This window comes from Styela clava, chromosome 9, assembly GCF_964204865.1.
Source record: "Styela clava chromosome 9, kaStyClav1.hap1.2, whole genome shotgun sequence".
NCBI lineage: Eukaryota > Metazoa > Chordata > Ascidiacea > Stolidobranchia > Styelidae > Styela > Styela clava.
In genome coordinates this window covers 12282611-12297718 of record NC_135258.1, presented here as the reverse complement: position 1 = coordinate 12297718, position 15108 = coordinate 12282611, and the positions used below count along the sequence as shown (strand labels likewise).

Below are 15108 nucleotides of genomic sequence, written 5' to 3'. Positions count from 1 at the left end.
CATTGCTGTTTTATTCTTTATATTCAATCTTAATCTTATTTCGGTCGGTATGCAGAACGTGCTATATCAGTGTCGTCCAACCTTTTTGGCCGAAGGTTCACATTTAGTTTACTAATAATTGCGCGGGCCACCTAACATGGCATTATGTTCTAGTTTTGCTACACTGACTACAGGTTAATGGAAAAACAAACAATACCCGCACACCAAACTTTCACAATTATTATACCAATAAAACTGTTGTTTCCCAAACATTGATGGGGCGCTATCAGTAGTTATTTCCGGTAGTTTTGCCAAAGACAAGCCAAGACGCTTGATATTTTTCATCACAGCTCCCAACAGACCAATGCCTCTTGTCGTACCCTTAAAATAGGGACAATGGCTGCGAGCTTTGCGGTAATTTCAAAATCATCATTACGGTACCTCCCCCGCAAGAAGATGTCAGTGCTTTCGTCAAGCGCCAAGGAATACGATGGAAATTTTCCCGCTTCGAGTTCTCATGCTCTTCGACATGACGAGTTATGGTCTGTCTTGACAGGCCATTTTGGCAAAAACTTCTTTTATTTCCGGACGTAAAACGTTGGCAACATGAACAATACATAATATACATTCCTTGACAAATTCTCAATCTGAGAATGCTTCGATTGTTTTGCGATAACGTCATATGGTGTAGTAAAAGACCAAGTGTGTAAGCGGCTATGGCACCTTTATTCATCGATATCGCCTCCCAGTTGGTTTCGATTCAAAGTGGCACTAATGGCTCGTTGGAAAGGGCTGGCAGAGCTCATTTCAAGAAAAAAATCGCTTGTATCACATCTTTGTATACTACATCACTCGAAAAATAGTTTTACTTCAATTTTTTTTTTATTCAATTCTGAAAAATACATTGCGGGCTACTCGAAATGCTTCCGCGGGCTACATATGGCCCGTGGGCCACGGGTTGGACGACCCTGTGCTATATTGATGAAATATATATTTTTAAACATAAAAAATAATGTAATTGAAACTGATTAGTTATTTTGGGGATTGGACATTGTAGATACTGAGAATTACATCCGTTTTTGGAATGTTTAGTTTTCAGGACTGGTGCATATAGGAAAGTTGCAAAATTGCGTATGTCCCAAGTCATAGACACATTTCTACCTAAGTCACAGTGCGCCATTTTGACGTCACTTAACTGCGTCATACAAATTAACTTAAATCCGGCTACGATCAAAAAATTAAACCATGGCAAATTAGTGACTCGCAATGGCATAACAATATCATTAGGAAGTTTTTCACGTTTTTCTTAAAACTGCTAAAAATGGCTTACGCAATACGGTTATTAGCGTGAAGATATATCAATTAGCTGATCTCAACAGCGTAACTTTTTCAATAAACAGATTGATTTCAGGACTTTTGGGAACAAGACTGGAACTGACTCAAAACATGTCACAGAGGAAAATTGCCCTGGTCTAATTGCAACATAAGAATCGGCCAATGTATCTTATTTTACCAAAAGCGCATTATTTGAATATTGGGATCGAGGTTATATTACCACTGATTAGCGCAAAAGTGTAACGAACATTAAATAAATAATACAGTTACACACCAAAAATAAAAACACTTTCCTTAGTTTGGAATTGTTATATAAAACCTGGTTATTAGCATGCTTTAAATGGTGTTTATTATTGAAAGATAATATCAATTACTCGATGTTTTAAAAAGTGGTATCTCAACATTACATTTATCTAATCATAGATTTTTGTTTTTTGTCTCCAGGCAAATACCAGATGATTATAATTGAATTGTGGTAAACATCAGCAGACATGTTCTAATGCTACAAAAATATTTACGTGAAGTACCGATCTTTTTTAAACTAAGTCTAACATTGGTCCGCGTTATCCTCTCTCTTATTTGGATAAAACAACAGAAACCTTGGGTGATTACATCTGTAGTAACGTTGAATTAAAAAAAGGGGGATTGTCCACGAAAAAGTATAAAATCTGGTGACAAATGACTATTTTTCATTGTAACCTGTTCTTCGCCCATTTGCTCATTATTACGGCAATTGGCGTCAAATAGAAAAACGAAAATGATGCTTCTTCGTCTATCATTTTTCCTTGCACTTTGTGCAATGGCGTTTGGGCACACTAATCCTTCTTACGGATGCGCAGCTAAAAAGGTTTGTAGTATTGAAAATATTTTTTGAATTGGAAATCGTTTACATCACGAATTTTTTACCGTCGCTTGCCTGTTCAGATATATTTTGTTTCATATAACGATATCACGAAATATCTATGTTTATTTATGGCTTTGTGAACAAGAATTAAACATGTCAAAAATTTTCTGGATGCGCATCACTGAAATTACGATTGTTGTTCAGATAATCATTTGAGATTTTTATCTGCCAACATTTCGAAACAAAAAAGATCGAGCTCATACGTTTCTTATTTCTTTAGTCTGTGAGACGTTTCATTTAACAAATATCGTAAACGTTTTTTTAAAACGATTTGTTCCGATGCCTCCTCCGCACCCATTGTTTACCCATCCACCCATCTGAACTATATATACGTATTTAAAGGTTTTGTACGGCCACTACAACAACTACAATTACAAATACCCAAGCAACTATCCTGCGTCAGGACATTATGGAAAGCGTTGCGACAACGTCCACTAGTGAGTATACTTTGATTTGAGTCAACTTGGAAATAGGTAACCATAAATACAAGTTTTATATAACATCATAATAATATTTATTTGCGATGTTACCGCATATGTGCTTTTAACGTCGTCGGAGGTGCATCTTCAAAAACCTAGCTCCTTTTTGATCAAACGTCATTTTTCCATGTTTTCACAGCTCTGTCTTTCACGTTAATCTAGTTTATTTTCTGCAGCGCGTACGATGCTCATGGCTATTGCTCGGCGTATGGTTATGGGTATGGCCACAACTACGGATATTACCACAAATGCTACGCACGCTACTGTTATCTTGATGTTTACTATGGGAAGAGTTCTTGCCACGGATACGTGAAACTTTCGAAAATCTACTATTATCTTTATGCAAAAGAATGCTCGTAAGTATAGCCTACACAGTGTTTCTATGATTAAGCTACTATTATATACCATCTAATACTTAGGGCTTGTTTTTTTTTCATAGCGAGAACGCACAAGTTGCCAATGATGCTTTGAATGCGTTTGCACTTCATCTTTTCCATTCCTTGCATACAAAATTTATATATCGAAATAGCTGGCAACAGTTACTTACCATGCTGTGTCAGCAAATATTCTGCATTCAGAAATGTCATCCACCCTTAGTAGAAAAGCCCGCCTAACTACGAAATGATTTATTCAAAACAATTCTTTACAGAAATGCTGGGCGTTATTGCAACTACGGAGGACATGGTGGCTCATACAAAAACTGTGCTTGCCACACCAAAGTTTGCTCGACAAAAATAAAAGCGTGTTACTCATATGGCGGCTATTATTATGAAGACTACGTTACAGTACAGGTAATGATTTCAAGTAGCTATAAGTTGAGGGTCTTGAAATATTACAGAGAGCATGGTTATGGTTACTACTACTATACTAACGTTTTGATATTTCAAAAAATAAAACCTGGTTAAGATATGAGAGTTCAAATTGAAATATCCCATTATTGCTTTGAAGTATTCAACAGACACATGTAATATATGTATATAACTCCTTACTTTTTCAGGTACCCTGCGGGTGCTCCTGCTATAAGAAACTATACCGACCGAAACGTTCCTTCCCATACTTTGGAATTGCAGTTGTCATCAAAGGAAAGCATTATTAGTCATCAATTTGCGATCGACTGATCAATAATATTGTCACACACAAATATGTACAAGTATTAAATTTCAAATTATACATCAAAAAAGTGTCCTCTCTTTAGGTCACCAAAACTGGGGCTACGGGTCATACTAATGTTGTCCCGCGTTGATTGAATTCTAGTTTACCCTGGCCTAGATTATAGGTTGCAAAACTAAATATTCAATATTAACTGGGAAATAAATGTGGGTGCTCGTGAAATGTAGGGTACGATTTCCTGATAGGATACGTTGCATATGGCGTTGCCGGATTGTGTCGTAAATTTTCGAGAGGTTCAAGTTGGAGTAGAGAGAGATTTTAGCTAAAGAAGTGCCTTAACAACTCTCGCGGAATCGCACATACCAAATAAAAATCCTCACCATTTAATTGTAGAGCTTTCGTGGGTTCAGTTTTGTCAGGTGATGTTCAGGTATTAGTTGAACAGAAATTCATATTAGGCATGCCGTTTACTTTACGCAAAATGAGATGCAATCTGCCCATCGAGACGTGGTGATCGACGTGTTGGGCACCCCCGATCCGGGTCAGTGGAAATATGATAGATATATACAGCGCCGGATTAACCATTAAACAATATAAGCACGTGCTTAGGGCACCAAGCAAAGAGAGGCACCACAGAAATTTTAGAGCAGAATTTTATATAGTTTATCAGTGTTTATTAAAATACTACGAGTTCACCAGACGACTCAAACTTCAAAATGTTCGCTTATTTTTCGTCTTCAAGTATCATATTTACCTTTGGACACGAAATGGGCCTATGAGTCGTTTTCGTAATTTTTTTTCTCTAGTATTCTCCTTGTTGCTGCATTTTTGTTTTAAAAAAAATTCTTTTTGTCTTCAACAATTGGACCAATGAACTATTTACACTATATGGCGGTTCCACGATCGCATTTTAACGATCTAGTGGTCAGCGAAGTCGGGAGTTTTTTGATAAGGTAGACCAGGGTGGTCCAAACCCTGTCATGCTGATACATTCCGTGCGGCCACCGAACAATTTCAGCGTATATTTGTATCTAATGGAGGAACGTTTTAGAGTTTTTTTAGTCCACCTGGGGTTGGGATCCCGAGATTCAAACGCTTTTCCTAACGCTTTGTGCCTTAATTTTAGTGAAAACACTCTGTTTTTAAGCATCGGCCATGTGACAGTAGTGACGAAACGCAGAGCCGACTTACCACCGCGCAATCCATTTTTTTTTTTAGCTAGGTCCCGAAATACCAACTTAGACGAAGTTGGTTGGTATTTGACGATGGCACTAAGCTTGCTCACGCTGCAAGTTTTTAAATTACGTTATCAAATCAAAAAAGTGTCCTCTCTTTAGGTCACCAAAACTGGGGCTACGTGTCATACTAATGTTGTCCCGCGTTGACCGAATCCTAGTTTACCCTGGCCTAGATTATAGGTTGCGAAACTAAATATTCAATATTAACTGGGAAATAAATGTGGGTGCTCGTGAAATGTAGGGTACGATTTCCTGATAGGATTCGTTGCATTTAGCGTTGCCGGATTGTGTCGTAAATTTTCGAGAGGTTCAAGTTGGAGTAGAGAGAGGTTTTAGCTAAAGAAGTGCCTTAACAGCTCTCAGGGAATCGCACATACCAAATAAAAATCCTCACCATTTAATTGTAGAGCTTTCGTGGGTTCAGTTTTGTCAGGTGATGTTCAGGTATTAGTTGAACAGAAATTCATATTAGGCATGCCGTTTACTTTACGCAAAATGAGATGCAATCTGCCCATCGAGACGTGGTGATCGACGTGTTGGCCACCCCCGATACGGGTCAGTGGAAATATGATAGATATATACAGCGCCGAATTAACCATTAAACAATATAAGCACGTGCTTAGGGCACCAAGCAAAGAGGGGAACCACAGAAATTTTAGAGCAGAATTTTATATAGTTTATCAGTGTTTATAAAAATACTACGAGTTCACCAGACGACTCAAACTTCAAAATGTTCGCTTATTTTTTGTCTTCAAGTATCATATTAACCTTCTTTATTAAAAATAAACACTGAAACCTTTTTTTGGACACGAAATGGGCCTATGAGTCGTTTTCTTGAATTTTTTTTTTTCTAGTATTCTCCTTGTTGCTGCATTTTTGTTTAAAAAAAATTATTTTGTTTTCAACAATTGGACCAATGAACTATTTACACTATGTGGCGGTTTCACGATCGCATTTTAACGATCTAGTGGTCAGCGAAGTCGGGAGTTTTCTGATAAGGTAGACCAGGGTGGTCAAAACGTTGGAGATAAGGTAGACCAGGGTGGAGGAACGTTTTAGAGTTTTTTTAGCCCACCTGGGGTTGGGATCCCGAGATTCAAACGCTTTTCCTAACGCTTTGTGCCTTTATTTTAGTGAAAACTCTCCTCTGTTTTTAAGCGTCGGCCATGTGACAGTAGTGACGAAACGCAGAGCCGAATTACCACCGCGCAATCCAGTTTTTTTTAGCTAGGTCCCGAAATACCAACTTAGACGAAGTTGGTTGGTATTTGACGATGGCACTAAGCTTGCTCACGCTGCAAGTTTTTAAATTACTCAATATAACAATTCGTAATAAAATGAGTGTCGCAAGAAAGGTGACATAAGGAAAAACACGGCGGAAACGTATTTCCTTTCCCATCACAAAGTGTCTGGCATGATTTCAAGTAATATCTGTCACGAAAGACTATAATTTGAAGCGACATTAAATGCGAGATGCGCAAAATACAACGGTAATTCTCGGGAATTAACTTTAAAATAACTGAAGGCTTTATATTATCTTCTTTAAAAGAACGCCACCGATGCAAAATAATAATAGTCTGATTAGAACGATAAACTCTCGTTGTTTATTAAATTTTAAGTAAGTAAACTCGCGATATTTCGATCACTTCTGGGTTTTCTCCGACTTGCGGACCACGAGACCTCGTCAAAAGTTTTTGCGGTCCTTCAACCTAGCAACCCTGAACCACCCTGAGGTAGACTACTAGAAACTGGTAGAATTTCAAACTACAGTTGTGACTTGTATCCTTTGGTATTTCGATTCACGTTGAGACTGGAGGCATGAATCTTTATTGTCACACTCCCTCAGGATTGGATCTCAACCGATATATCGGCCCGATACTGCGTGTTTGTCCATATATCATATCGGCAGTAAACGACCGATATATATATATCGGCTATATATATATAACAGTTAAATAACATAAAAATGTTCGTAAAAGTTGTTTTATTTACTGTTGGTTGTGATTATTTTTATGGATAATACACTTGTGTGGTTTATTGTTTTTTATAAATAAATTACACATGAGTGGGCACCAAAGTCTTCAGTGCTTAGGGCACCAAGGGGGCTTAATTATTCTCCCCTGGATATATAAATCACAAATGCTTCGACTCTAATCTATTCGCCTACCGGACTCTATTGTGGGTTCTGGGATATATTTACCGGTGAAAATGGATGATGTTTCAAGAGAGATAGAACACGTGTACGATCAAGTGAGTAAAACATGTAAAACGCGGCTTAGGATAGGATTCACATGAACTATTGACGCCTTTTCCCCCAAATCACACAATCTGATTATCTTCAATGACCCCGACCAACGAGGGAAAATCGTCACTGATGCAGAGTGTTCGTCTGATTTCACTTTTCTGAGTACCGAAACGTGACCGCTGATAATTATAGCATTGTCCTATTACGAAGCATACGCATGCTACCAAATCCAGAATTATAACCCATATTCTTTCTGAAAAAATTCAAATCAATTTATTCAAACAATTCGTAGGATATGGTCGTTCAAATTGCAAACATCAATTTCCCAAATAAACTCGGTTACCACAAACCCACACAGTGGTCTCCGTATGCCGGTCTGTTCTCGCGAGACTATATTTGCAAAATTCACTCGTTCGCCCAAAAGGTCCGTTCTCCAAAGAAATGTCCAAATTATTTCCCTATTGGGCAGTTCCCCCAAGTTTACAGCTTTTCGTTAGGCGAGGCACTCCAGGAAATATCCAAATTATTTCCCCGTTGGGCAGTTCTCGCAAGTTGGCAGCTTTCCGTCAGGCGAGCGCATAGTTAAGTAATACCACCACTCCACTCCAGGAAATGTCCAAATTATTTATTTGTGTTTCAATTGTTTTTCATAAACCAAAGTTAATCCTATCTTTGTAAATCCAATATTTCAATTTTCTATTTTTTTCATCTATATTCCTTTTCATTTACCATATTAATTATCCAAATTCGCTCATTGGGTATAACTACCACAATTTGTTCTCCATATTAGTAATTCTCCAGACCCCTAGTAATTTTTTTCCTAATATGCATGGATCAATGATCATATGAGCGTGATAACTAACTTCAATCAATAGCCCCTTGTAATTGTGCTTTTCACAATTATTTAAGTGTATAATACTCTATTATATCTAATCCAGTGGTTCCCAACCTTTAAACCCTGGCGGACCGGTTAAAAATAAAATAAATGTACTCGCGGACCGACAAAAAATTGAAATGACTGATACAGAATAGAATAACATATATTTGCGTAATACAAATCAGTGTCGGGCACTCAATATGCAGCTAGACAAAAAAGGCACACTTAAAAACAGCTCACACGAAGAAAAACTATCAAATGTGTCGGCTAAAAATTGAAATGGGTGAAACATAACATAATACCATATATTTGCGTAATGAAATGCAGTGCTGGTCACCCATTATGCGTAAGAAAGGCACACATAAAACATCTCACATAAAAACAAGAGAGCAATGCTCAAATATATGGACACGCAGAACAATTACCCAAAAATCATATGCGGTGACCAACGACTAACATACCGGCGGTGACTTACCAGTACCTGTATCGGGGTACCGTGACGGTACAGGGACTGTCATAGATATTTTAGGTCCTGTGACAATTGAAACATCAGTTGAAATATCTCGTGATATGAGTTAATTATGTACCGTATTATCGGATCAGGTACCGAACCACAGTCAAACATTTCACATAAAAACGTTACTAAATAACATGCGTCAACTTAACACCACCCGAATCGGGGTACAATTTTTGGTACAGTGACTGTCCTAGCCGTTTAGGGCTGATGGACAATTCGACTACACGGACAACTCACCAGGCGGACAATTTCATTCAAACCGCTATAAAACAAAAACCAATATATCTAACCCGTTAATTTTTTCACCGTGGGTGCATTGGCGGCATTTATTCTACACGCTAAACCTCGTATTAACTTTCTACGACAAAGGGTTAAAGCTATACAAATCCCCAAAGTACGGCACTCGAAAGACGTATTTGCGACCGAACGACCAGTGTGCGACCACGGATTTCAAGCCTTGATCATCGTTTCTGCTGCGTCGAGACTATCGCATACGCAGCCATATAGCAATCAAACAGACAAAACACGGTGGTCGCAAATTGGTTGACAAAGATATTATCGGCGTATTAGGATAGGATTTACATATTTATCCCGGGGGAGAGAAGTAACTATCAAAGATGGTTAACACAACTCTACCCACCTGCCAAGTTTCATCTTTTTATCTCTTATATTTGTATGGATTTTCAAGCTTTTGACAGCTACGAGTTAGTTCAGTGTCACCGCGCCGTGTTACGGTACCAGAACTTCTCTATCTTTATAAGGTCCTGTCTTGTGACAGCGTGAATTGAAATTGCAAGATGATCCGTTGGACACAAAATGGCGTCCGATATCCGTAGAACGTTTAGTGACGTCATAGCAAACAAAACAAATCTTACAGAGCTAACAGAAATATTTGAAATAAATAAAAGTAATAGCCTTCTGGAGAAAAATTTCATCTTCAACCACTGAAAATTTCAAAGCAATTAGTCCAGTAATCAAAGAGAAAAGCGACTTTTTAAAAACGTGTCAAAGAACAAGAACAAGAACAACAACAACAACAACAACATAATATTGAAACGATCGTTATGTCCACTACGTGTCCAAAAACATGTACAAACGCAATTAACTCTAGCGAGAATTTTGCTGCTGTTTAGTTTCCAATATAGGATTGCAAACGATGCCTCAAGGAAGTTTCTGCAACACGTATAGCTCTGCAGCGGCGGGCAGCCAATTTCCTTGCTTCGCCTTAATTAAAGCTAGTGATGAAAATATTTTTATATATAAGTAATAAAAATATGATTAGCTCGTTGAAAATACGGACAACAGTTTGATTGATCGATTACTTAGCGATGGATATTCGTTATCAAGAGATATATATCCAAAATTGTGACAGTAATTCTTTTTTTAAATCTGGACTGTAAAGTAGAATCACAATTTGAATCCAGCTTTTTCTTTTTCATTGGGTTTATCATACTAATCCCACTGCAGTTGATCGATGCTTCAAACGAAATGAATTTACATTACAATGAAAAAGTCGTTGGTAACTTGGCACCAGGCTCAAAATCCTACTTTATCTGCTCAAGATACTGAAAAAGATGTTAGCGGCCCATGCGTTTTTGCGCGCCACGTGACCACCTGCCGTATTTTACTGGAGTATTATACTTTTCTTGACTGTTTTCTGGTTTGAACAAAGAAATATGCATAAAGTTTTATTTGGATGGTCATATTAATCAGGAAAAGCATGCAGAACAGAAAAAGCACGCGTGCCAATTTTTAGGTTTCTGAATCTTGCGAGATTTGATGGAGCGCATTCACGATTAATCGGAGCCAAAAAAAAGCAAAAGTGTGATTACTCGGCGCCAAGATGTCGCAATATGACGGCGGAAGAGAAATTGCGTAATTATCCAACGCAACCTCGTCTTTGGTAAAGAGATCGGAGCGCATTCGAGATGAATCGGAACCGAAAAAGCGAAAAGTATGATTACTCGGCGCCAAATTGTCGCAATATGACGGCGGAAGAGAAATTGTGTAATAAACCAACGCAACCTCGCCTTCGGTACAACGATTTAGACGGCATAAAACAACAAAACGCCGAAATTTCTCGCGGACCGGCAAGAATGCTTGGCGGACCGGCGGTTGGGAACCAATGAATTTATTCTAATCCAATATACTCTATCCAATACTTGTGAATCTCATGCATAACAGTGAATATGGGGGGAGCTGACTTGGATGACCGTATGGTCGTATCGCTCCCTCCAGTCTTTACCATAAACAGTGTTTATTTATTTGTATTTATGCTTTCATATTTATATTTGTTTGGGTTGACGAATCAATAAATCTCTCTCTCTCCCCCTATTGGGCAGTTCCCGCAAGTTGGCAGCTTTCCGTTAGGCGAGCGCATAGTTGAGTAATACCACCACTCCACCAGACATAGTCCGAACAAAGTCTCCCACGGCCACAGCGTGTAGTAGAAATTTTTGGTAGGTCAGGGAAATGATTTTCAAAATGTTAAAAATAAAATACCCTCTATCCAAGGTGGTCCAAACCTAGGCCCGCAGGCCACATAGGGCCCACGTCGCATTTGCAGGAGGTAGACAAAAAATCGAATTTGGTGTTGTTTCGTCATAAAAATAACCAGAATTTATTTTGATAAATTTTCACATCACTAGTGCCATTAAATTGACTAGTGTTATGGCTAGCTGAGGCAACTAGCGAAGTTGAATAATGTGCTTGGCTAGTATAAATTGTTAACTGACTTTTTATCTTTTTGGTCGGGGATATATGCTAACAAAATAGGATTCAGAGAAAACTAAAAATCGAATGAGGAATCTATTAGCCTATGTCTGATAACTGAATATTCTTGTTATGGACGAACAAAATGATTCCCGCCGGGTGTTCTTTGCAACCAGCCAAACAGTATTACAAAAAATGCTGCCTATATGTCAGAAAATTTGGTAATTACCCTCCTGTATCTCAAATTAGGTAAAATTCCGTAATTAATCAATTTGTAAGTTATTTTGTAAACACGAGTTTAAAAAGATAGATGTTTCAAACAGTTTTTTTGACTGGACATCGCAGAGAAAATACTGCAATGCTTGCTTACTATGTCTGCAAGTTATGCCGGTGAAAATCTAAATCTCCTTATGGCACTTTCTCCTTTATTTACGAGTTTGAAATCTTATTCTTAATGTTGACATAGTAAGATTTTTGCACGTTTTGGTGAGTTTTTGCATGTTTTAGCTTGATAAATGGCAAATAATGCCGCCAATGTGTTTGGACAATAAAAGCATTTGTTTTGTATTGCACTGTTTACCTGTTCTTGGCACTATTGTGGCCCGCAAACAATACAAAAATAATAGTGTGGCCCGCGACGCCGACAACCTTGGACCACCCTGCTCTATCCAGTATAATTTATATCCTGTACCAAACAATTCAAAAACACTCCATGATAACATGTTGTCATAAATGCTCAACCTTGAATTCAATGCTAAAAGTCAGCATAAAATTTGATAAATCAACGAATATTCCAGAAAATACTTATAATGTAGTCAATACTGGAACAAATTACCTTCAGTAGATGTAAATTAAGTACGTTGGTGATTTGAAACCTAATAAGTTTTTACCAATCCATTGAAACTTTGGGCAGGAGGGACATTCCAATTCTTATCCTTATCGAGTCTTTGTCAATGAGTCCGTAAGAACCTTAATACAATGGCCAACTTAGTATCAAAAGGGGTCATTTAAAGAAGAATTACCAAATATTGAGTGAGGAATGCCATAGCATACTTATAAGACAGTGAGGACAACCGACAGCATTCAGATAGATAGTATTGCCTTGATCAGATGTTTGCTTCAGTACCAATTAATAATACCAAATTTCAGGATTCCTTCGGCACTATGTTTCCTTGATCAGTTTCATAGTATCGATTGGACAATACATTGCAACCAACTTTAGTAATAGCAGTGTACACATGAGACAAAAGGTATCTTGCAACTTGATATATTTCGGATATTACTTAGACACACCAACTTGAGCTGGACGAAGAGTTCTATCATGTAAAGTGTATCCAATGGTTTGAATATGAGCAACTAATCCTGGTTCCATATCCGGAACAGGAGCTTGAAACATAGCTTCGTGAATATTTGGATCAAACTTATCACCTTTGTTGGGTGAAAATGGCACTAGCCCATGTCTTTTAAAAACATTTAAAAGTTCACTTTTTGTCATTGTTACCCCTTTGTAAAAATCCATCCATTCTTTATGGTCTGGGTGACTGCTGGCATCAAGAATTTCTTTTGGAACACTATGGACAGCGGTGTCCAAAACATCAGCAACATCAAGAAGATCCTTGCAAAATCCTTGGACTGCATAAAGTTTCGAATCGCTGATTTCTTTCCGCAATCTTTTTCTTACATTTTCATTTTCTGCTATTGAACGTTGGTACTTATCCTATAAATCAAATTGTAGATTAATTCTCGAGGTTGATTATACAAATGCAGAGCAAACCATGACTAAAAATCATGGCTATTTTCTATTCAGGGATTCATCAGAAGGTTGTTCAAAATTTCGATCACAACAGCGTGCTCAAAAGTGAAATTTTGGAATATATAACCACAATATGAATTTCATGATTATCAAGTCATGTTAGTACAGTAGATTACAGATTGTCAGTTCTTGATCTGTGTTTTAAAATCAAGTACAATAAAAATTGCATACTTTCAAATCAGCTAATGACTCATTTAACTTCTTAATTTCATCATTTGCTGCTGACTCCTCTGTTGGTTTCTGTTCGCATTCAATCTTTGATTCTGGTTCTTCTTTAGCTTTATCTTCTTGGTTTGGTTTCGCAGTTGACCAGGCTCGTTTGAAAAGAAATCTAAAAATTAATGTTAAGCAACCTTAGGTAAGATAGAGTACAAAGTCTTTATCCAAATGCTCTATGTAAAACAACGGATATTTTGATTTTAAAACTTCACAACCCATATATAAGATTTACTTCAAATATAAAGAATGTTGATACATTGAACAGTTGAAAATACTGATATAATATAAGTACCCTAAGTAATTCAGATATGATATGAAAGTTATTTTTACTATTACAGTATGAGTGAAATACTTAATAAATAAATAAAAAGCAAGAAAAATTAAAATTTGATTGTATATAGTCAAAAAGATTTAGTCAATAGTCAAGAACAAAATGGATACTTGTTCAACTTAACCAAGTATATACTCAAGGTGAGATAATAATACAGCAAAAAAATGGAAAATACACTACTTGAAAACAACTTAAAATGTAGAAAAATAAGGTCCAGTAAAGTTTAGTACCACAAGTACTTTTAGATAGCGTAGCATAAGTTATTCCTAACCCCCACCTGACTATGCCATCAAAAAATTACATCACAATACGGCATAGAGCTTGCCAAAGTACAAATTGCAATCGCCCGAAATGGCATCTGCCTCGACAAAACAAACTCGGCTACTGTTGGCCGGGGTCCGGTCAGGCTTCAGTTGTGTAGCTGAGCGCCAACTTTGCTAAAAAGATCTGAAATATTCGTCCCCATAGCACCCGTATAAATATATATTTTTTAAATTCTTTTTGCGACTTGAATTATCTTTAAGACTGAAAACTTGGAATATATTAGTTGCAGAGAAAAACAATTTTTTTTCCAGGCAAGATTAAGAAAAACCACAACGATTCTAGAAAAATGATTCATTACTTGATTTCGTGCCCAATAGTAGTGTTATTTGTGAATCGTTAGGCTGAAAAAATACATTTCTTCATTTCTGCCTATTTCTATTCGAAATCAAAAAGCAGCTGTGGTCCAAATTTCATACTCGAAAGATACAGATTCGGACCGCTGTCCGCCAGTCCGCCAGTTGAGTAGCCTTGTACTAAACTATACCAGACCCGAAAATAGATCACAGTATGTTAAATGACATCAATATTAATTTGAGGCATAAACTTAGTGATACTGTGATATGTGATATAGATAATTTTACAATACCAAACCTTTGTGGTGTGTTCACTGTTGTTAAAAAGTCACTGTAGTTTAGTCGAAGACATTGCGACGTCCTCAAAATCACTTTGTTCATATTTCTCTATACTTCTGTACCAGTATACTGGTATACTCGGTTAAAAAATATTCAGCTGCACGCCAATACCAGAATATGCAAAACTGACTATACTACTTGAAACTCAAGTTGTTAGCTGGAAAAATATGAAATAAAGGCTGGATAAAACTAACAAAAGCTGAAAAGCAGTACAATAAATGGAAAAAAAAACTAGAATTATACACAGTGACAAATTGCTGAATTGGTCAGACTTGGATATAAATTTACATACAGTGTTTCAGCATTTCACTACCGGTACTACAGTACTAACAGGCTGGAAAATATACAGATATATCTAACACCTAAATATTAGCCTATATATAAATACGAAAG

The 15108-nt window shown here is 37.2% G+C and overlaps 2 protein-coding genes across 2 annotated transcripts; one reads left to right on the top strand and one right to left on the bottom strand.

Annotated features, from left to right (window-relative positions):
• The first annotated feature begins 1743 nt into the window (after positions 1–1743).
• Positions 1744–3877, top strand: LOC120339536 (uncharacterized). The gene is made up of 5 exons (XM_039407684.2): positions 1744–2161; positions 2561–2655; positions 2874–3053; positions 3347–3488; positions 3695–3877. Exons 1-5 carry the CDS (start codon positions 2072–2074, stop codon positions 3791–3793), a joined length of 606 nt encoding a protein of 201 aa, XP_039263618.2. The 5' UTR covers positions 1744–2071; the 3' UTR covers positions 3794–3877.
• An 8223-nt stretch (positions 3878–12100) lies between these two features.
• On the bottom strand, positions 12101–14889 carry LOC120339611 (grpE protein homolog, mitochondrial-like). The gene is made up of 3 exons (XM_039407772.2): positions 14675–14889; positions 13381–13540; positions 12101–13113 (listed from the first exon to the last, which is right to left on the bottom strand). Exons 1-3 carry the CDS (start codon positions 14755–14757, stop codon positions 12676–12678), a joined length of 681 nt encoding a protein of 226 aa, XP_039263706.2. The 5' UTR covers positions 14758–14889; the 3' UTR covers positions 12101–12675.
• Positions 14890–15108: the final 219 nt, after the last annotated feature.